The 24,584-nt window shown below is 42.2% G+C and overlaps 1 protein-coding gene across 2 annotated transcripts in view; it reads left to right on the top strand.

The window, feature by feature from the left end:
- Nucleotides 1–2,543: 2,543 nt before the first annotated feature.
- The window catches only part of CPPED1 (calcineurin like phosphoesterase domain containing 1), a 127,604-nt gene continuing 105,563 nt past the window's right edge, over nucleotides 2,544–24,584 (top strand). The window contains exons 1-2 of one of the 2 annotated variants that reach the window (XM_029577106.1): nucleotides 2,544–2,763; nucleotides 14,285–14,503. In XM_029577106.1, coding sequence (XP_029432966.1) covers nucleotides 2,700–2,763; nucleotides 14,285–14,503 — 283 coding nt within the window. In that variant the 5' untranslated portion in view covers nucleotides 2,544–2,699. The remainder of the gene's footprint in view (nucleotides 2,764–14,284; nucleotides 14,504–24,584) is intronic. The other variant, XM_029577105.1, reaches the window with a different exon arrangement.

The following is a 24,584-nucleotide window of genomic DNA, read 5'->3' as shown; positions in this document are numbered from 1 at the left end:
AGTTGCTATAAGTAATTTCTTCTCAGTAGAATGATTTGAGTTTTATTAGTGTTTAGAGTTAGTTTAAGTTTGGATAGTTTGTAGTATAGCCTTCATGTGGGTCGCTATTTATTTATTTATTTATTTATTTAAGCGTTTTATATACTGTCATTCCAGTAAAGAGCACAATGGTTCACAATATACATACATTCATAGATCAAGGATACTAGACTATTTGAGGAGACAGTCATCATTCGGGGATGCACATTCACAAGTCGCTAGAGTTAGTCTTGCATTTTCAGTACATTTGGTGCATGGTATATAGAACAATGTCATCGGCATTTAGGAAGAAAGTGATTCCTAGATCAGGTAACCTGCATGATGTAGTAGCTACTACCATAAGTCTGCTGGGCAGACTGGATGGCCCATTTGGTGTTTTTCTGCTCTCATTACTATGTAAGAAGGAGAAGTTGAGAACATAAGAACATAAGAAAATGCCATACTGGGTCAGACCAAGGGTCCATCAAGCCCAGCATCCTGTTTCCAACAGTGGCCAATCCAGGCCATAAAAAGCTGGCAGTACCCAAAAACCTAAGTCTATTCCATGTTACCATTGCTAATGGCAGTGGCTATTCTCTAAGTAAACTTAATAGCAGGTAATGGACTTCTCCTCCAAGAACTTATCCAATCCTTTTTTAAACACAGCTATACTAACTGCACTAACCACATCCTCCGGCAACAAATTCCAGAGTTTAATTGTGCGTTGAGTAAAAAAGAACTTTCTCAGATGAGTTTTAAATGTGCCCCATGCTAACTTCATGGAGTGCCCCCTAGTCTTTCTACTATCCGAAAGAGTAAATAACCAATTCACATCTACCTGTTCTAGACCTCTCATGATTTTAAACATCTCTATCATATCCCCCCCCTCAGCCGTCTCTTCTCCAAGCTGAAAAGTCCTAACCTCTTTAGTCTTTCCTCATATGGGAGCTGTTCCATTTCTCTTATCATTTTGGTAGCCCTTCTCTGTACCTTCTCCATCGCAATTATATCTTTTTTGAGATGCGGCGACCAGAATTGTACACAGTATTCAAGGTGCGGTCTCACCATGGAGCGATACAGAGGCATTATGATTGTTTTATTCACCATTCCCTTTCTAATAATTCCCAACATTCTGTTTGCTTTTTTGACTGCCGCAGCACACTGAACCGACAATTTCAATGTGTTATCCACTATGACGCCTAGATCTCTTTCTTGGGTTGTAGCATCTAATATGGAACCTAACATTGTATAACTATAGCATGGGTTATTTTTCCCTATATGCATCACCTTGCACTTATCCACATTAAATTTCATCTGCCATTTGGATGCCCAATTTTCCAGTCTCACAAGGTCTTCCTGCAATTTATCACAATCTGCTTATGATTTAACTACTCTGAACAATTTTGTAAGGAATAGGAGAGAACTGAGGGAGAAAGAGGCTAGGATGGGGCATTCAGAGAGGATAAGGGAATGGGAGAAAAAGAGAGAGGGGAGAGAAGAGAGGTCAGGAGTTGGGATGGAAGAGACAGGATCAGGGATGGAAAGGTGGTAATGAAGGGAATATTGGAAGAGGAAGGAAGATGGATATGAGGAAGGAAAGAGGGAGGACTAGTAAAGAGGGTGAAGGAGGGAAGCCACAGTCCACCCAATCGCATCTCCGTCCCCTCTTTTCCATATCTCCCATTCTAAAACCCCTTGATCCCTCACTCTTTCACTTCCTTCTCTTCACTCAAACCCCTCACAAACCCAATTTCCTTCCTCCCACAAATACCTCTCACCCTGGTTCACTCCTGCCCCCATCTCATCCCTCTCTCTCTCTCTACCGTGCAATCTCCAGTTTACCTCCTCCCTATTACCAGTTCTTTCCTTCATTTCCCCCAATCAATTCACTCCCTTCTTTCCCTCAATCCCCCGTTCAGTCCCTCCCTTTCACCGCCTACGGTCGGTTCACTCCCCTCCTTCCCAGCAGTTCATTCTGTCCATCCTTCACCTTACAATCCCAAGTTCACTCCCTCTCTCCCCTGACCCCATCCCCTCTCCTTCCTGGTCCTCAGTAAGTTCACTACCCCCCACAATCCCCAAGTGACACCACTTCGTCCCTTCCCCCCGTGATATCCGAGTCATTCCCTCTACGAAGTTAAATAGGAGGAGAGGGTCGGCCTTGCAGCACCTCCGTCTTCTCTTCCCCTGCCAGGCTTGAGCATTGACCTTTGAACCACATGGTTTAAAATGAAATAACTCCACAATACGATACAAGAAAGCAAAGCAGAAGGATCGCCTTCTCAAGATAGCCCTGGGTCAGCTGGCAACCCTACTTATCTATCTATCTAGCTAGTATTTTCATCCTTTGGAGTAAAACCTCCCCCACCCCCAGCCCGGTTCCGCATACTGCACACGTGCGCGAGACAACGCTTCCATCCTAGGAGCGGCAGAGGACTGGTACGTCTACTGACGTCATGACGACATTCCCAGACCAGACATGCAGATCGTGGAGCCTCCCGCTTTCCTTTCTTTCTTGGCTTCCATGCCTTGTAGCCAGCAGGCAGCACTAGTCGCAGTTGGAAGCGCGGTGGGAGAGGGGAGGAGCCGGGCATGAGTATTCCGATATCCTGGTCCGCCTCGCGCTTGGCTGGCGGTTGCGCTTCAGGGGCTCGGGCGGTTCTGCGAGTCTGTGTCCCGCTATGGCCGACGGGCAGGAGGTTTTCCTGAGAGCTCGGAACAGAAAATTTACCGCTTTCAGTGAAGGTAGTGCACAGGCCTTCGTCCCGCCTCCCTCTTCTCCTCCTCCTCCTCCTCTAGGGTGGCTTGAACCTGGCCGAGGGAAGCGGCAAGGAGTGGTCCGCCCGGGCTGCGGCTTTGGGGATGGCCCAGGGAGCGGGGGAAGTTTCTCCTTTCCCAGGAAAGGAGAAACTTCCTCGTGGAAAACAGGGCACTTTTAAACCTTGTCCAGAATCATTTCTTGCAAATAGATGATGTAACATTTGAGTGCTGAAGAAGAGACGCTCAATAATGATCCAGACTGCAAGAAGGAGGGCTATGCTCCCACTCTTCTAACTGGATTCCGCAGCAGCACCACCTCCCTCTCGTAGCTTTCTTTCCGGGCCGTACTAGGAGAAGAGAGGTACAGTGCAGGCCCACATCAGCTCTACTGGGGGGGGGGAGAAAAGCGAATCTATTGGGGACCAGAGGAGCCTGGCATCCCCAGTTCTTACTCTACTCCGCTCCAGTGCCCTAGAAGCTTCTTTTGTTAGGGTGTGGCAATAATTGGGTCTCTGGAGCTGCCAGAGAACGACGAGCTATCAATGCAGAAACTTCCGTGTTGCCAGAGACGATGAGTCAAAAGTAACTGCGAGATTGCTGATGTGGCACAGGCTGGTAGAGCAACTAGAACGGAAGAACTGCCAGGGCAGAAACCTAAGAAGAGCTGAGACATTGGTGCCCCCCCCCCCCCCCCCGTGTCTTAAAAAGGACAGTGCCTAAAATATGGCGAGACCTGGAACAAAATGGCACTGGACAAGGTTTTAAAATTGCCCACTTTCCCAATAAATATCTAAAGAATGGCTTTATACGTTTGGATTTTTAAAAGTTATGAGATGGGATGTGGAAAATAGTTTTTGAGATACTTTCTCTTTAGAAAAAATATTTCCTATCTTTGCTGAATTCCGAGAGACCAGAGAAACAAAAGTACTCAACTACAAAGTTCAGTCAAATGTCTTGCATTTGTCCAGTATTTTGCCATTAACAGGTTTAGTATATTGACTAAATAAAACATTGGTGATAGCATGCTGTATGATCCCATATTTTTAAGACTTCGGTTCTAAAGCAATACATTCTCAATGTAATGGTTTTACTTCAGTATCCCAGTTCTCTCAAGTGCTTTTTGCCATTCCCCTCAAATTCTATAGTTCATTCCTTTGATAGACTTTTGAATGTCCCCTTGTTTTGCATTGCCTGATGGAGGAATTCAGTAATAGCACACAAACACATACAAGGTTATGAATGGCCCTCCTCTGCATCTCCCCTGTCTTACTTCATGACATATCGTCTTCCTACTATCAGCAACAGATTTCCATTAAAAATACAGAAAAATAAAATGCTAATGACATCCACTTCTTCAGTCCCCTGCTGATCCTCTACAATTCACTTCTACAAATTATTTACTCCTGGGGGAATTCTGTGCAAAAAAATTTAAAATTTGGTGCATAAAAATATAAATTCTGTGCACAAAAACTTAATTCTGCAAACTTTATATTGGTCAAAATAACACAATTTACATGATGGTCCTTAAGTAATTACATTTAAAATTAATACAGAAAAAAGTTATTACTTAAAGATGCAGAATTTTAAATATTTTGAGTAGAATTTCCCTGGAAATTCACTGTAAGAGTGTCCCTTCCACTCTCTCTCCCTACTCCCCTGGCCACTTTGCCCTCTCAGGCCCCAACTCCTCCATTTGCCAGTATCTCTCCCCTCCATCTCTAGGCTCAACCCTTTCCACTCTATCTCCACTCCCAGAATTTGACCCTGTTCTCAGTACTGTCCCCTCTCTCTCTCACACACACATGCTCCCTTTCTCTAGTGCACATACGCCCTCATACAGGCTCCCTCACTCTCTTGCACACACACATCCCCTCATACAGGGTCCCTCTCTCTTGCATGCACATTTTCACAAGCTCTCTTTCTCTCTCATGCATACACCCTCACACAGGCTACCTATATCTCTCACGCACTCTCACACATACACAATCTCTTCACACAGGCCAGCACCCTTACATACACAGGATCCCTTTTTCATACTCACCAGCTCCCACTCTCTCACACACATACACACTCCTTCACAATCTCCTCATATAGGCTTCCTCTCTCTAGCACCCACACTAAAACACCCCCCCCCCTGCTCTCTCTCACACTCCCCCTGCTTACCCTCCCTGATCTCTCTCACACTCCCCTGGTCTCTCTCCCACCCTCCTGCTCAGGCCCCTGCTCTCTCTGTCATTCCCCTTCCTCTGCTCACTCTCTCACCCCTCCTCATTTCTCATCCTCCCCTCTCTCACCCTCCTCCTCTCTTTTATACCCCCTCCCCCCCATCACACACCCCCTCTCCTCTCTCACACCCCTCCCCCTCCCACCTCTCTACATACATTCATGCTCACCGGGGCCTCATCTTTGCCGCGAGTGGAGTGCAACCCGAGGCACGAGGGGGCTTTCATCTTCACCACGAACGGTGCACTCCGTTCGCGGCATGCTGGGGTCTCTGCCATTTTCTGCTCAGAATTTGGCAATTCTGTGCAAATTCTGTGCTCTGCATTAGTGCAGAATTCCCCCAGGACTAACTATTGTAGCAGTGCTATATGATGTGTTCCAGAGGCCAGTGCATGGAACTTTAATAACCAGGAAGTTGTGAGAAAACATGAAGAGGGATCTAGCAAAGCTCGAGGAATGGTCTAGGGACTGGCGGCTAAAATTTAATGCTAAAATATGCAGAGTTATGCACTTAGGATGGCAAAAAAAAAGGGAGAGGTACAGTATAGGGGCACAATTCTTCTAAGCGTAAAAGAAGAGCAGGATCCGGGGGTGAGTGTATCTGTTGATCTTAAGGTGGCCAAACTAGTGGATCAAGCTACAGCAAAAGCCAGAAAGATGCTTGTCTACATAGAGAGGAATGGTCAGCAGAAAAGTGGAGGTGATATTGCCCATGGTGACACCTCATGTGGAATACTGTGTATAAATCTGGAGACAGCACCTTCAAAATGATATAAACCAGATGGACTCCAGCCAGAGATTGGCTACTAAAATGATCAGTGGTCTTTGTTCTAAAGCATATGGAGACAGACTTAAGGATCTTAACATGATTACTATAAGAAAGGCGAGCTATGATGGAGACATTGAAATACCTCCAAGGTTTCCATGCACAGGAGGCAAGCCTCTTTCAATGGAACGGAGGCTCTAGACTGAAGGGTCATGGAATGAGGGTGAAAGGGGGTAGATTCAGGAGTAACCTTAGGAAATACTTCTTTACAGATAGGGTGGTGGATGCATAGAACAGCCTCCCTGTTGTGGTGAAGGAGACAAAAACAGTTTCTGAATTCAAGAAAGCATGAGATAAACACAGGGTATCTCTGAGGGGAGTGATGACAATTATAAAGCTGAATTAGCTGGGTGCATGGGCAGTATTTTTCTGCCATCCAATTTCTCTAACACTGAATTAAAATTATCCATATGCATCAGGCAGCAGCACTTTGCTAGACTGTATGAATAGCCCATTCGGGAGTCAAGTCAGCAACAGTTGAGTTTCTGGGTTGGATTGGCAGTTGGAATAGAGGAGGCTAGCAATTCTACTTTGCACTTTGGGTCATTTCTAAAATAAAATAATGAATAAGCATGAGAGAGATGGAAGCAGTGTATGAAAATCTATCTCGTGCATTTTCGCTGTGGATACCCTGAAAATCTGACTGGTTAGGTGTGCCCTGAGGACTAGGTTGAGAAGTTTTGTCCTATGCTATGTACATTTCAGAATGAGAAGAATATTGCTGATCTGTTGTTTTTCAAGCAGAGTAGAGCTTGACATCAGGAAAGGGGGCCTAGGATGAACCCTATATCTGAGAATTGAAAATGGTAGTGATGACGTGTGGCCAGTGAAGAAGAAAGAGAGGATAAGGTTCATGAACAAGGAGAAATAGAAAAGATGAAGAGAAGGGCAACAAAAATGAAGAAAGGTTAAGGCTTTTCTGCTTGGAAAAGAGACAGAATAGCCCATGTTTCCAAATGTCCCCGGATGCGCACCAAATTCATGGACCCCTCTCTGTCTGCTAAACCCCATTATTATCACCTTAGGTTACTGATGTATTTAATGTTACTAATGCTTTTAATGTTCGTTTAATGTTATCGGCTTTTCCCTATCTTTCTATGCTTTGCTGCTATTTTCCCCCACCCAGTTCCCACGCCCTGTTAAAATGTCATTTTCTTACCTGCTGTTCATATGTAAACCGATGTGATGTCCCCACTAACACCGGTATATAAAAGTTTTTTAAATAAAATAAAATAAATGATAGAAATATATAAAATCATGAGTGGGGTGGAATGGTTAAATAAACCAGCAGATTTAAAACAAATCATATAAAGTAATTTTTTATTCAACGCACAGTCAAACTGTGGAATATGTTGACAGACGATGTGGTCAAGGTTTAAAAGAAGAAGAAGAATTTTTTTTATTTCCTGGAGGAAGAATCCATAAGACATTATTAGCCTAATTAACTAGGGAAAGCCATTGCTACCCCTGAGAGCAAGTAATAAGAAATAGATGTACTTGTTAGAATCTGATAACTATTTGTGACCCAAACTGGCCCCAGTGGGAGTCAGGAGTCTGGGCTCGATGAACCTTGGTTTGACCCAGCATGGTATTTTTTTGTGCGCTTATTAATAGAAAATCAGATTTCACAAAATGTTTTTCATTAAAGCTGTTTTGGTCAGCAACAGTAGCAGTAAGAGATGTGTGATCACTGTCATGTTTTCCAAGGTAAAATTCTGGCCATTTTCCTACCAAGTTAGAAATGCTAGAGTAAGTTTAACAGAGCACAACCACAGTTCCCAGGTATGCAGTGAGATTTATATTGGCATGGCACAACAATTGGCACTAATTGATATGCATAAAAATAAATGATTTTTGATGCTGCAGATGCAAAAAAGGATTTTTATTAAGTAATTGGTAAGCAATCTAGGTGGTTTTGTTTTGATAGGATAAAACATAAGTAGTAACCATAGTAAGTAATAAACAAGACAGCTACTAATATTTCTACTTATTTTTAAAGTGCTATTAGACAAATACTATATAGATACAAAACACTTTAACCCCTTAGAGCATGCAGTAATACTTTTTTGATTGGCAAAATATATCAGAAATGTTGCAAGTCCAGAATATTGTAGGTGTCACTGACTTACATAAAAGTGCTGAATGCAAATGGAGGATAATTATAATTGAAAAGCAGCATATGTTTTAGGAACAACAGTTTCAAGAACAGGTTCATACAAAATGCTGTAGATAATATAAGGTGAGAGGTTATTGCTAAGGTTAGTTTAAGTATTAATAAGCATGTCATTGGATTTTCTGGTATATACTGGCTATAATGACACTTCTGACTTTTCTGGTTTCTCTCCTGCAAAAAATAATCCTCATTTAAAAGAACATTTCCTTACTAATGAGAAATAGACTACTACCTGCATCCCTTGCGCAGGGCTTCCTAAACCTAATTTGGTAACCCCTACAAACAGCTGGATTTTCAGGATATCCCCAGTGAGTATGCATGAGATATATTAAGCTTTCAACATATGCAGATTCATACCTACTCATGGATATTCTGGAAACCTGAGTGGTAGTGGAGTCAAGGACAGGTTTAAAAAGCCCTATCTTACTGTACTTGAAAAGAAGAGCGTCAACAAAGGAAAGCTATTATGCTTTGAAGGACATTTGTGGCAGTCTGGGGGAGAAGACTAGGTATTAATGTTCCAGTAGATATAACTGAGCTGAAGGAATATTTTGTAAGGTTTAACAAATACATTTTTTTTTTTTTGCGGGGGGGATTGGTTGGTCACATATGGGAATTTGTATGAAGCAAACATGGACAAATAATCCTGCCTTAAACAGAAGAAAAGAGAGCTATCTGGCATTCATTTAAAGGCAAGTTTCTTGGCTTGTCATGAAGCTTCTAACAAGAGGGTAAACTAGGGCTTCATAAATCTGTGTTGGTGACCACATAGCCACCTGGCTTTTCAGGATATCCATAGTCAATGTGCATAAGATAAATTTGCGTATGCATCTCATGCATTGTGGGATATCCTGAAAATCCAGCTGGTTGTGATAGTGGAAGTGCTGCCTTAAACCAGTCATAAGGAAGGAGGAATAGCCTAGTGGTTAGAGCAGTGGGCTAGGAACCAGGAGACCAGGGTTCAAGTCGCTCCTTGTGACCTTGGACAAGTCACTTTACCCTCCATTGCCTCAGGTACAAAACTTAGATTGTAAGCCCTCTGGGGGATAGGGAAATACCTACAGTACCTGAATGTAAACCGATGTGATATTTCAGATCGAATGTCGGTATATAAAAATAAATAAATAAATATCTTATGAATATTCATTGTGGTTATCCTGAAAACCCAACCTGTTTGCAGCCTTTGAAAATAAGAGTTAGATAACTTAAATAACTCCAGTCTCTAAGAGCCACAAACAGATTTGGTTTTTGGGTTATCCATAAAGAATACTCATCAGATATATTTGGATTAATTTGTTGTAAGAGTCCAGTTAATGTGCTTGTTTTGTTTGTCTAATCCTGTTTGCAGCATTCATGGACTAGAGTGGCCTACCCCTGTCTTGAAACATACTATATAGATGTGAAATTTTATTTAAAAAAAAAACAGAAGCATGGCTATAACATGGGGCTTGAGTAGAAAATTGTGATTAATTTTCAATTTTTATGTATAAAAAAAATATTTTTTCTAGTTTTATTTTGATATATTCAGAATGCAAAATAAAAGTCTTGGGTATTTAAGATGCACAATACATGCATAAACTATAGCTCTGCCAGTTGGATCTCAAGTGTAAAGCTTAACAGGCTCCAAAAGTATCCTATGTAGGTTTCCCAAACCTGCCCTGGTGATCCCACAGCCACTCGGGTTTTCAGGATATTCATAAAGAATATGTATTAAATATGTATACGTTGGGGATATAGTATATGTAGATGCATCTCATGATATTCACTGTGGGGATCCTGAAAACCCAACTGACTGTGATGTCACTAAGGCAGGTTTGGGAAGCCCTGCCCTATGTAGTTCAAGGTTTTCGTTTGATGTGAACCCTACTCAGTGTTTTCTCATAGGCACAGAAATGGAGAAAACCCTAAACTCAGGCAAACATTTCTTTGTACACGAGGTAAAATTGCCAAGTTGAGGGACTGGCTGAAACATTCTATTTGTTTATTTACAATTACTTATATTCTGCATTCATTACCAGTTTCTGTTCGAAGCAGATTACAACATCTCATAAAAACATTTTATCCCACATTTCTCAAACAGTAAAACATAATATCCAGCATTTCTCACAATACGTTAAAAAAACAGCATCCCTTAACAGATGAGCCTTTATCAGTTTCTTAAAACATTTATAGTCACAGACTATACACAGCTCCAGTGGAAGAGCATTCCAGAGAATCGGCGCAACCTGGGAAAAGGTGCATCGGGTTGTCCACTGCAATCCCTCCACTTTTGACCCTGGAATAGCCAATTGGCTTGATGAGTGTAACGTGCATTATGGGCAATACAGCAACATCAGTTCTTTCAAATAAGCACATTCCCCATATAAAACCCGATGAACTCATGTTAAAATTTTAAACTTAACCCATAGTTCAATGGGAAACCAATGTACGTCCTTCAACACTGGCATATATGAGCAGACAATGGACACTCGAGACTAACGGAACAGCTGCATTCATTAAAATGTGCAATGCCCTCAATAAGACTTTGGGAGCCTTATGTAAAGGGTGTTGCAGTAATCCAAACATGATAAAACAAACAAAAAAAAAGCATGCATTAATGACTTAAAATCATTCTTCTCTAGCATGTATTTTAAATGTGACTGCTGTAGTTTCAAGAAGCCCTTTTACCACAGCATGCATTTGAGACTGCAAGGTAAATCCCAGAGTCCAGAAATATTCTTAAGTCATAAACAAATTCCACAGATGTAATATGAGACCCTTCAGATTAAAAGGATAAAGTGTGTGTGCTGGGGGGAGGCCCGGCCCGGCCCTACAACGCTCATGCTGGGCAAAACCTCAGTTTTTGCAATATTCAGCAATAGCCCATTTTGTCTCGTTCAATGATTTACAATATCTATAGTCTTAGTGATCTTGTGGGCAGTATCCTCTAAAGTTCTGACCACCCAAAAATAGGAGTTGTAAACCATCAACCTATAGGCAAAAACAGCTTTCATATTCTCCAGCAGCAGAGAGGATGGAAATAAATGTTAAACAACATGGCTGATAAACATGGCCCTTGTATTACTCCATACTGATCATGGCCCACTTCAAACTGATCTAGCTGTCCCATTAGAAAGGAAGAGAAATATTTTGCCGCTAATCCCAATCTCGATAAGTCTATGTAACAATTTGAGTGGGAGACAGTCAAATGCCACCAAAACATCTAAAAAGATTGTAACAGAGTGATTCTGATCAAGCTCACAGAGAACAAAATCTGCAACTGAGACTAACATAGTCTCAATGCTGTGCCTCTGAAAATCACTGTGGAAGTTACTAAGAATGCCGTTGTCCTCCAAAATAAGAGATAAGCTTGTTCAAAACCATCCTTTCAATTATTTTCCCTGCTGAAGGTAGAACTTGGATAGGAAAATAGCTGGATTGGAGCAAGATTGAGAATTAGTCTTTGTCTTCAAAATTGGATGAACTACTTTTTTTTTTTTTTTAAATTGCTCCAAAAAGAGCCCGTCACTCGGAGAAAGGTTTACTAATTTGGTCAAGGGGCCTCCAAACTTATCACTCAATTTATGTAAAAGTAAAAAAGGACATACGTGTAATGGACTGCGAGACATTTTCAAATTGGCCATCACAACTCTAACTTCAGTAGTAGCTATGAATTCAAAGCAATCCCAGTCAGCATCACCCAACACCTCAAAACAGGGGAGGGGAAACTCAGCAAAATCAATAGCAGTGGCAGAAACCATTTTTACCATCTTATTAGTCCAATATTGTACAATCTCCTTACAGCTAATCAATTCATCTTTTTGATTCTCTGAAAACTGACAAATGAGAAATGAGCAAATAACTCTTCAGGGCGATTCAACGATACCTGTAACCACACTGTAAAATATTCTTTTCTTTGCTTCACAAACACGAGCCTATAAATACCTTTACAATGATTGTAAGTATCTGCAGCTTCAGAAGTATGACACTTTCTCCAGGCCCGTTCAGCATGTCTCATCAACCCCCTCTTCTGAACCAGAATAGTCGTAAAACATGGTACACAATGCCTCAAAATACGTCTACAATGATTGTAAGTATCTGCAGCTTCAGAAGTATGACACTTTCTCCAGGCCCGTTCAGCATGTCTCATCAACCCCCTCTTCTGAACCAGAATAGCCGTAAAACATGGTACACAATGCCTCAAAATACGTCGTCATAACAATCTTCAAAGGGGCAAATTCTTCACTACTGCAGTTAAATTATGAAAGGCATCTGCCATAATCGGGCTAAACTATCAAGTAGCTGCTTCTTTGCTCCCACCCACTCTAGCGCAAATTTAATAATAGCAATTTCTCCTTGAAAATGTCGCACAAAGCCAGGCACAACGTGAGGTGTTGGCACTGATAATGGTTTAAAACAATAACACCAAAAAAGTGGTCCAGCCATAGGATCTCAGAGCTCTGGCTCACTGAGGCAACATCACTGGCTAAAAGATTGATAAGTAGTACTAAATCTAAAATATGTCTGGCATGATGTGTTGGCTGTTCAACCAATTGAGATAAACTAATAGCAGCAATAGTTGCTAGAAAATCATGTCAAAAACATGAACAATCAACTTGAATATTAAAAAAAAATCTATCAGCAACAATGAACAAAAATCTACAATTACCCTGTATTTTCCCAGGGGAGGGCAATAAATCAGGCCAACAGTCTATGATCTATAGGTGACCACTAACCTTTCACCCCTAACACCCAGTTTCTGAGGAGTGAGCTTAATGGCCAAGGTTGCACAAAAATAATTACCACCCTACCAACCTCTAGTCTATGGTCATGCCTAGTATGCTGAAAATACATGTAATCCGGAGTCATTATTGATTCAACAGTAGTGCATCATCCTCCATGTGCCAGGATTCTGTAATAAAAAGAACCCCAGATCTGCCTTATATTCTAAAACTAACATAAAGCATTATTTCATATTTCTTACCTACTGAGCCGGGGGGGGGGGGGGGGGGGGGCTGTGAAAAGGGCTAGTGGTCACCTATGGATCATGTGTGTGTATATGTGTGCATCAAAGGTTTCATAATTGAATTTCACCCAGACTGTACTGGGAAACTACCATATATTAGGTAACATTGAATGATCCTATGGCTTCTTTGCTACTGGAATAGTCATATCGCCCCTTACCCTGTATGAATGGAATAAAATCAAACATGATAACATTATATGCACAAAACCAAATGTAACCCCAGCATAACCAATTAATTAACAAGAGAGCGAAGATGCTGGCAAAGGGGCGGGACTGGCAGGCCACAGAAGCACTTCACTATCCCACCCACAAAAATAGCAGCGCCGGGTAAGGTGCAGTAGCGCTGAGTTAAAATGCACTGTTCTGTAAGTTCTGGTTTTGAACGTCCATCTTATTGTCTTAATATAGTCCTTAAGAAAAGTGGAACTATGGTTCCCTACATGCAGACAAGCTTAACTAGGACTAGCTTAGTCTGTCTGTGACCCTGGGTCATTTGGAAAACTAAGCACAAAGTTCTTTAAGCTTTGAAAACCCATAATTGAGCAATCCATTTGGCCAATTAAGGAGTTTCATATGCAAAAAGCATGCTGCCTGATATCAAGATTTGTATCTTCAGTTTCATGGTGAATAGAGGTCAAATGTATAATATTTATTTGCCTGTTTTGAAAAATCAGTACTATTGAATTTTTCTATGTTTTCTGTTTGCAGCAAAGTTTAGTGTTGCACATCGTGAATCACTAATTAATAGTAATAGGCACTCCATTTTCTATCAGAATAGTCTTTAAAAAGTGTCAAGCAAATTATTTTAATTTTTGTGATAACACAGAAATCTGTATATTTCTAAGGAGAAAGTCTAAATTAAGTTGTCCATTGTGTGTTATGAAACCATATTTAGGATAGTATATTTCAGTAAATACTCATAATTCAGCATTTGTTAATTTGTAAACAAAAAATAATTGAAAATGCAGTTATTATAGTAGGAATATTATAAGCCATACAGATCATTTTACTAGTGTAAACACAATTCTCAACAAACAGTACTTCACTGCTTTCAGAGCACAACACTTTTTTTTTTTCCTTTAGTCTGGCAACCAAAATGTCCCTGCTATACTGTTAGTAGAATATGTCAGAATTCTTAGCACTGAATCAGAAATTGATGACGTACACTTGGGACTTTAACTGAAAGCAAAATAGTTGTTAGTTAACTATTCCAATGCGTACATTTTCCTTGTAAAATGTTAAAACACTAAAAGTATTTTTCTTCATTCTTTTTTCTAAGATGAGGAATCTCAGTGGAAAGGCCCTTTCTACTTCATTCAGGGAGCGGATCCACAGTTTGGTCTGATGAAAGCCTGGTCAGTTGGCGATTGTGATAATGGAGGAGATGAATGGGGGCAGGAGATCAGATTAACAGAAGAAGCTGTGCAAGCCCTTAACAAGCTAAACCCTAAACCCAAGTTCTTTGTGTTGTGTGGGGACCTCAATCATGCTATGCCAGGTAAGACTGCTAGAATGCACAAGGCCTACAGACTATGTTATGTAGCAAGTACTGCATGTTAACAGGTGTATAAAGGCAGTGATAACCTCATTTAAAAATCAGTGCTCTGGAATTGAGTTTCTGTATTTCCATAAATGTTGTTATAGTTTCTCCTTGAATTGTATGTGTTTGAGGGATTTGTAATTTGATATGACTGCAGTTAATGTTAAGATTTAGATTTTATATTGTTTCAGATATTTTTCCGGTCACTGCTGGCTTTATAACATTGATTCCTTTGCACATCGTCATTTTTTAACCATTTTGATAAAAATGCTTACACACACACACACACAGTACTGAGCCTGAAAAGGGCCACCAGTGCAGATGCATAGCATTTGATATATTCTAGTTGCTAATGAATATGCTAAGTTGCTAATGTATATGTTCAGGTTAAATGCACATGATAGGGAAGATGCATGTGTAAGGTGTTCTCAGGGCAGCCATGGCTTCTTCCCACCTGCATTAGTATTAGGTAATTCTCACAGGTCTTACAGCAGTGGTTCTCAACCGGTGTGTCGCCTAGCACACGCAGGTGTGTCGCCACACTTCCCGGTCCCCTGCTGACCCAGCTGCTCCCCCTACCCGAGCAATATAGGTCCTCCACCCGGGCTTAAAACGCTGAAAGCCCAGGCGGAACACAGCAGGAGAGGAGTCAGCAGCACCTGCATGCTCTCTTCTTCCCACCCCGCGGCTCGGAAGAGGAAGTGATGAGCAGCAGGTGTGTGCGCGGGAAGAAGAGACCATGCTAGTGCAGGCAGCGACGGCCCGAAGAAGAGAAGAGAGCCGCGGCCTGAGGAATGAGCAGCACAGCTCGGAGAAAAACGAAGAACAACGTCAACCCTTGTGGCCGATGGGTCTCCACGATGGCTGAAAGTGAAGGAGGTTGCTGCTGCTTTTAGGGTTGACATGGAAGAGGCTGCTGTTGTTGCTAGTTCGAGGGGGAGGGGGAGAGTGAGTGAATGAGCAAGCATATGTATTTGAGGTGCTGTCTGTGAGTGTGTGCATGAGTGAGACAGCATGTATGTGAATGATTGGGGCCTGTATATGTAAAAGAGAGTATGGGTGTGATAGAGCATGATTGGAAGTATATGACTGAGAACCTGTATGTGTAAATTTGTGATTGAAAACCTGTTTGTGTGAAAGAGTATGCGTGTGTGATTGAGATCCTTTGTGTGTGAGAGAAATCGTGTGTATGTATGATTAAGAGCCTGTGTGTATAAGTAAGAGAGAGACAATGTGTGTCTGTGTGTGATTGAGAGCTGGTTTAGGTGAGGGAGCATGTGAGTATGTGATTGAGAGCCTGTGTGTAAATGAGAGAGAGAGAGAGAGCGCATGTGAATGAGAGTTTATGTGAGAGAAAAAGACAGCATGTATGTGTACGATTGAAAGCCTGTATGTGTAAGCGTGAAGAGGCAGACAGCATGTATGTAAATGTGTAATTAAGATCCTGTATAAGTGAGAGAGAAAAAGCATGTGTATATGTGAGCTATTTAGAGCCAGTGTGAGAGAGAGCGCTGGTATGTGACTGAGAGAGAGGAGAAAGTTGCAAGCATACCAACTCTCCTCCTGCTAATTCAAAACAATCTCAGGGCACCTGGATATCAAATGTTCCCAGGTATGCAGAGCAAAACATTTTTTTGTATCCTTATTATTTTTCATTATTGGGCCTTTGTGTCTGCTATTTTGAAATATTTTATTGATATCTAGACATTTTTGATAAGAGTTTTTAATTATTGGATATTCCACTCATCAGCTGTTTCGAAATAATTATTTTTGTTAGTATGGTTTTGCTGCTATTGATTTTATATTTCTTGATTTGTTTTATAAGGACTGGTGATTTTTCTCTTTTTCCTTTGTAACACTGCATACAGAGACCCGGGCTTGTTGCGGTTTCCATTCAGTTTTTGTCTGCATGCTTCTAGTTATGCGTTTTGGTCTCTTTATTCTTTGTTAGGTGAGGGTCAGCACGTGATTCAGGTGAGGTTTTCTGCTGGCGTGTAGTTACTGTGTAGGGCTCTATAGCAGCCTGGCTTGGTCCGTTTTCCTAATAGATGTATTGGTGTCTTAAGGCCTGGTGTAATATTTTCAGTGTTGCCTTTTCTTAGGTAAGGTGGTTACTGTTTTGAGTGCTGGACATTGGTGCTGTTTTGCTGTGGGATGTTTACTATTTATGCAATTTCTGTTCAGACAGAATATGTATCTTTCCCTTGTGTCATTCTTAATAAAAATAATACTGGGCCTTTATTTTTTATTTCTGCCGTGAATTGTAATGAGCAGTGTGTCACACATGTGTGAGCATGGTCTGTCAGGTGTGTCGTGATGGAAAAAAGGTTGAGAACCACTGTCCTACAGGACCCCTGGTGGAGGGGAGGCTGCACAGCAAGCGAAACCATAACATTTTATTTGTGTGTGTTTTGTTTTTTTAATAGGCTAGTAGATTTGAATTCCTTGTTGGGTAAATTTTCATCAAAACTAAACTACTATTACTATTTTATTTATTTTATTTATTTATTTATTTAATTTTATATACCGGCAACCGTTTGCACATCGTGCCGGTTTACAAGTAACTTACAACAAAAGATATATAGGCGTAGCCTTTACAGAGAACGGTGTATAACATAAACGCAGTAACAGAATAAATAACTAAATAACTAAGGGAGGGATGGAGGGGGGTAGTCGAGACAAATGGGGGGGCAGGGGGGAGGGTGCAAACAGACACATGGGGATAAGATATGAATTGGGATTCGAGGGAGAAATATGTACACTTGTTATATACAAAAATGTATGAATCATTAGAGGGGGGAGGGTGTTGGGTGTAGGACCTGAACGGGGGATGTGGGAGAGAGATGAGGGTTGGGCTAGCATGTTAGTTGGTGGAGCTGATGAGGAAAGGGGGTATGCTTGGAGGAAAAGCCAGGTTTTGAGTTTCTTTTTGAAAGTAGGTGTGGAGGTTTCGGTACGTAGGTCAAGAGGCATAGAGTTCCAGAGGGAGGGGCCTGCAAGGGAAAGGGCTCTATTGGTGGTGGGAGATGAGTCTAGTGGATTTTATGGAGGGGGGGATAAGGGGGTTCCACGGAGGGAAGCACGGGGGGTCTTGTGGAGGTACGAGGGAGGAAGGGTGGGTTTAGCCAGTTGTAGTGTTCGTTAGTAATACTTTTGTGATGAGGGTGAGGGTCTTGTAAATAATTCGTGAGTGAATGGGAAGCCAGTGGAGATCAATGAGGGTGGGCAGTGATGTGGTCTTTCTTATTGACATTTCTATAGAGCTGCTGGGCATATGCAGCACTGCACAGATACATGTGGCTCTTGCAATCTAATCAAGAAATGCAAACAAGACAAAAGGTTTCAGGAAACATTATTATTGTAAACCCTGGTTAAAATCATCAAGACTATTATCAGAAGGACAAAATGAGGTATATGAGTTAAAATCAGTTCAAAAACACAACCAGAAAACCTCATTAAAAGTACAAAACATTTAAGGCCCAAGAACAATGAGTGTTTTTTAAAACAGAGGAAAAGACCTCAATTCATAGCTGGAATGCTTAAGCAAAGGCCATCAGCTATGTGAAAATCAATCATAGGTCTGAAAAACCCTCCGTATTTTGTAACTTGCAGTACAACCATGCCTTGTCTTCATAGTAAAGCGGTACTTCTTATTAGTGCTCATTAAAATATATTGCTCATCAAGCCCAAAACATAGTTCATCAAATCCAAAAGCAAATTATACTTATCTTATAGAAAAATTGATCTGATAGATGGATCTGAACAATATCACTCCAAGAGAACATACATGGATTTAACAAACAAACCAACTCAGCCAGATTTTCACCAAAGGCTGCTTCAGGATGTGTTTTGTTAACATGGATCACAAACAATTAAAGATGATTGATGCCTACCAAATATCTAATAAGAAACACTACTGTATTATAAAGCAGAGACATGATTATATTACATGTTATAAAACATGGAGGTTTTTCAGATCTTATGTTTGATTTTCACATTGCTGAAGATTTTGCTTAAGCATTATAGCTGTATGTGAACTGAAGTATTGTTCTCCATTTAAATACTTATTATTCCTGTGCTTAATTTTTTGTACTTCTGATGAGGTTCTCTGGTTGTGTGCTGATACGATCAGAAAGAGCCAAGGATTAAAGTTTAAAACAGTCTCGGAAAATGTTTGTAGACAGGACATGTATATACCCAGATAAGGAGGCGAGCCTCACTATCTTAGGAAGATTGCTACAGACATACGGCAAGGCAAAGTGGAAAGTGTGGAATCTAGAGTTGGCAATGTTAATGTAGTGACCTGAGAAGGGGATTACATGGCTGTAACAGCATTAGAGAAATAAGTAGCACAGCTGAGTTTTGAATAGGCTGTGGTGGAGATAGATGGTTCAATGGAAGATGTGAGATTGAGCAGGTTGCAGTAGTCTAAGCTGGAGCTGATGAGCGAGTGGATAAGTGTTTTGGTGGTTTATTCAGAAAGGAAGAAGACTGATTTTGGTGATAATACAGAGGAAGAAATAATATATTTTAATAGTGTTTTGGATATGTACAGATAAGGACAGGAAAGAGTCAAAGATGACCACAATGTTGTGGGTTGGTGGGAATGAAGAGTATGGTTTTGATTAGTTATTGTGTGTAATTCATTAACAGTCATTTCATTTATAGTCTTTCTAAATTGGCATTTTTATTACTACTGCATTTAGCAAATCCTATCAACCACTGGGCCACTAAATGTAGACAAGTACAATCCGCTTGATATGTTATTTTTTACTAGCTTAATTAGCCTGGCAGAAGATTTGTATTTAGGAAGATGGTGTGCCTGTGTTCATCTGTAGCAACTGTAAAGTTTGATGATCCCTAGATATAGAGGGTAGCTTATTCTGTATTGGTGAAACTTAAGAATGGCCCCAGTTGACTTGATAATAGAATGTCTAAAAGAATCCAGTCCAAAAATGAATTTGAAAGAAAATAAATACATGTTTATAATTACATGCATAATGCAGAATATATTAAAGTAAAATGGGAACTCATCCCTTTCAACAATTATGAGAATCTCTGTTCTCTCTTTAAAATGACCCCTGTTGTGTTAAACAAAAAAGGCATAATGACTACACATAATGCAATATGAAAATTGTGAGATATTCAGAATATGCATATACCAGATAAAATGCATTGCAGGAATTGAACAAGTCACTGAGGTGCTCAGTTTGCACTGAAGTAAAAACTTGGTGCATTTGGGAATTCAAAATGAAAAGTCAACTGTGATGAAGTAACAGTTCTCTGCATGTGGAGATAACAAGTCAAGCATCGAGCATAATTATAGAAAATCCATGAGCACTAGACATCAAAAGGCCATATGGAGGCACTGAGAAAAAAAAAAGCGAAATTGAGAGCACTATAAATTATAATTTAATGAAAGCAAATGAGAAAGTAATTTGCTCCTCTGCTAAGTGTATTTTTTTCTGCACAAAAACTTCCACGTCTGAAAAGCAAATTCTTCATAAGATGATAGCTTTGATACTGCAGACTTCTAAAACTTTTCAGAATGGATACAGGATGTAGAAAAAAGTTACATTTACTGATGATGTAGCTGAAGCTGTGTACTACTAAGGTATCTTATGGCAGTTAAAAATGCAACTGGAATAGACAATATATATAGTTTTCCCGTTGATAGCAGGGCTGAATTAGCCATGCTGTCATGGGATCTGTCAATCAGGTCTGGGAAGGCGGAGCTTGTCAAAGCAGAGATTAGGTTTTTCTTCTCTGCGGCTGCTTGTGTGTTCCCGCGCAGGAAAGTAACAGATTCTCCTCAGTCTGTTTTTTCCGCGAGCGGGAGCGTTTTTCTCCTCAGAAAAATAAATACAGATAGAAATGTCGAAAAAACAATTGGGGTTTAAACCCTGTCGATGTGGGAAGTGTCCTCACAGATAGACTCACTTTGTGCTATCGGTGCCTCGGTACGTCGCATAACCAGGCAGAGTGCGAATTTTGTGCCAAAATGTCGCCCAGATCTTCCCCGGGCCCTGCCTGGAGTCCGACCCCAATTCTGAAGAGGGCTGCCTCATGGGATCCAACCCCCTCCAGGCCTAGAGGTAAGGAAGAACCTCGACGTCCTCGACCTGTAGTAGTTCAGGGACCTGAGCCACTCCACCTCGGCGAGTCAACTGGCACCGTCCTCGCAGCACAAAAAGGTGCAGAAGTCACAGTTAAAAAAGTCAGGTGACCTGGGGGCCCGCGGCTCAAAGATACACACGGCATCGAAACATACGGCGCCGGAACAAAGCAGGGTGCAAGAGGATACGGTGCCAAAACGCTCAAAGCCGAAACAGGCAGCACGGGGTCCACGCATGGCGCCGACACAAACTGTGCCAGGGTTTGCGCATGGCGCCGGAGCATACTGCGCAGCCGTCCCATGCGGCCACTGAGAGATATGGCGCCGAGAATGACGCCAGAACCTGTGGGCACCGAAAAGATACCACGCCGAAAGGCACTGTGCAGAGAGACACGGCGCCGAGTGACAATACGGTGTGGAAGGAACTGGCGCCGACAGACACACTGTCAAGAGACAAGACGCAGAGAGACACGGCGCCGAGAGACGAATATTCTCATACGACGCAAAAGTCGAAATATGCACCGGGTGCTATAACTCACCCACACGGAAACGGAGACATGAATCCCCAACGGTCTCTTATTCAACCTCTGACTCCTCACCTAACCGTTCATACGGGTCCAGGTCTTCAATACCCAGAACCCGGAAACACACATCAAAACACAGGAAAACTTTCTTCGCCTGACAGAGATCGGAGCAAAAGATAACATGGAACATCTTCTATGGATAGTCGCAGTGGACACAGACATGGCAGAAAACCAACTACTTGGGACTTAAGTCCTTCAAATTCAGATTCTTCTCGGGCACGTAGTTCCTGATCAAGTAGGGAGATAGTGCATATCCCTTCTTCTAAAACATCCACAGAATCGCAAGGATCAGACTCACATCCGACCATGCACTCAGCGGATGTATTGTCATCCCCCGCACGGGCGGCCTAAATCGGCGATGTCATCACAAACCAAAAGCAGCTTTTTTGCAACTGTCTCAAATCGTTGGCAGCATTTTTATGAGATTCTCCAATCCTCCTTCCAAATGCCTACGGACCCTGTGAGTTCCCCGGACTACAGGGAACCTACACCGAGAACCCGGCATCACCACCTCGGGAACATAGTACACTCTCTCCCATTCAGACCTGGAAAATCCACTGCAAATAGATTCTCCACAATCTTCCCCATCCTCGTCAATGGGATACCCATCTGATCCACCCTGACCAACCGCAAAGACCATACTCGCTGCCTGAAGAACCTAACATACCCGAAATTCATAGAAAAGATGGGTACAATCTTACATCTAGATTTTCGGAAGGAGAACGATCCCAGACGCGGAGATGATAGGTCTGTTAAAAATTTTAGATACTCCAGGGGAGCCCACGGCTCTTCGCCTCTCAAGAAGTTTTACATAATGTGTTACTAAAATCATGGGAAAACCCCCTTTCTCTTCCAGCGGTGTCAAGGAAAATGGACATAAAGTTTAGAATGCGGAAAACATTGCCTACACGATGCCCCAGTTGCCACATGCATCGATAGTCGTTGAGTCAGCGATGCAAAGATCCAAAAGAACAAAGACCCATACCTCTTACCCACCGGGAAAAGACCACCGGTCGTTAGATGAATTTGGAAGAAAGATCTATCAAAATGCGATGCTGAACGCTCGAATTTTGCACCATCAGCTAGACAGCTAGCCCAACAACCTACCGCCCCAGTGAAGACAACACAGTCTTTTAGTCCCCCAGCCACCATCACAACAGCAAGCACCCGCCAGGGAGGATCAGAGCATGCATAACAGCTTGGGAATGGATAACATCAGATCAATGGGTCTTAGAAATTGTGCGACATGGTTACCAACTACAATTCACAACAAGACCCAACTTACCCCACTTTACAATTCGATTACCTCAGAAAACGCAACCACAACTTGTGGAGGAGATCGCCTTGCTTTACCAGCAGCAAGCGATAAAACTATTTCCCCGAAAGCTCACAATTCTGGGTTCTATTCTCCATACTTCCTCATTTCCCAAGAAATCGGGGGGGACTGCGTCCCATACTGGACCTTCCTGATCAAGGAAAAATTCAAGATGGTATCCTTAAAATTCATTCTCTGCCGTTAATCCAACCCAATGATTGGATGTGCTCGATAGACCTGAAGGACGCGTATACACACATTACAATCCATCCATCCTCGTGGCGATACCTGTGCTTCCTCTACAAGCATCACCACTCCCAGTACAAGGTTCTCCCCTTCGGACTATCCGGCGGCACCCAGAGTTTTCACCAATGTATGGTTGTGGTGGTGGCTCATCTCAGGAAACAGGGTATAACTATTTTTCCATATCTGGACGATTGGCTCATACTCGCCTCGACTCCGGACGATTTGATAGCCCACCTCCGCACAGTAATACAGTGTCTTCAAGAGTTGGGACTAGTGATCAATTTTCAGAAATCACATCTTCAACCAACACAAACGTTGCAAATTATAGGTGCATGCCTGGACACTACTTGCAACCGGGCGTTCCTCCCAACTGAGAGAGTAACACAATTGCGCCAGCTTCTTCATGGGTTGATCACACTCAGAGACCTTTGGCGAGACAGGTTCTAGTAGTACTAGGCCACATGGCAGCGGCTATTTCACGGTTCCCAACACCAGGCTACACATGAGACGCCTGCAATGGAGACTAAATCGTCAATGGAAACAACACTCACAACCCTTAACACTGCCGGGATGAAACAGGGACATCACATGGTGGCTCCTAGATTCCACCCTGTCCAAGGGGGCTTTATTCAGGTCCCCCCCTCACAACGCAGTCTTAACCACGGATGCGTCTCGCAAGGGATGGGGAGCTCATCTCGAGATTTACGAAACGCAAGGTTTATGGACAATCTCAGAGCAAGCCCTACAGATAAATCTTAGAACTCAGAGCGATCCGAAATGCACTACAAGTGTTTCAGGACCACCTGAAAGGTCGCAGGGTCATGATCTACACGGACAATCAAGTGGCGATGTTTTACATCAACAAACAAGGAGGGTCCGGTTCATGCTCCCTTTGCAAGAAACCCTGACAATCTTCGAACACGCTCACACAATTGCATACATTTGCACGCAACTTACCAGCCGGGAGTGGCAAACACGAGAGTGGACAGGCTAAGCCGCATATTTCATCCTCATGAGTGAGCACTCAACTCGGAAGTAACCCAAGACATCTTCCTTCAATGGGGAACGCCGGAGATAGATCTCTTCGCAACGGAGATCAACTCTCAAGTTCCAAACTTTTGCTCGATATGTCCCAGCCACATCAGAATTGCTCAAGATGCGTTTCTCATCCCGTGAACAACAGGCCTCATGTACACCTTTCCTCCCATACCACTCATAACAAGGACAATTCAGAAATGCATAGCAGACAAGGCTCAACTGATACTCGTAGCCCTGGCCTGGCCGAGGCAACCGTGGTACAGCTTCCTTCTCCATCTATCCATCAAGGACCCAATTCGGCTACCAAATCGACCAGATCTTCTTTGCCAAGAGCAAGGAACGCTCCTCCACCCACTACATACATCTCTACACTTGACGGCATGGAGGTTGTGAGGATCCATTTAACAGAACAAGGAGTTTCCACTTCCACACAATTCATTTTGTTAGAATCCAGGAAACTCTCAACGAGGAAAAATTATAGCTATAAATGGAAATGCTACTCTACCTGGTGCACTTCCAAAGGCATACCACCATTGGGACTGCCTCACCTGAACTACTCATGGATTATCTTCATACACTATACGCAGATGGTCTTGCGACATCATCCATTAGAATTCATCTTAGTTCCATAGGGGCATATCATAGACCAGTTAACAATCTTCCTATATCCAATCACACCTTACTATCCCGTTTCATTAAGGGGCTAACTCACCTTCGTCCCCCGATCTCTAAACCTCCAGT

This window comes from Rhinatrema bivittatum, chromosome 14 (genome assembly GCF_901001135.1).
Source record: "Rhinatrema bivittatum chromosome 14, aRhiBiv1.1, whole genome shotgun sequence".
Lineage (NCBI taxonomy): Eukaryota > Metazoa > Chordata > Amphibia > Gymnophiona > Rhinatrematidae > Rhinatrema > Rhinatrema bivittatum.
Note: the sequence above shows the minus strand (reverse complement) of the source record. Positions and strands in the feature narration are given on the sequence as shown.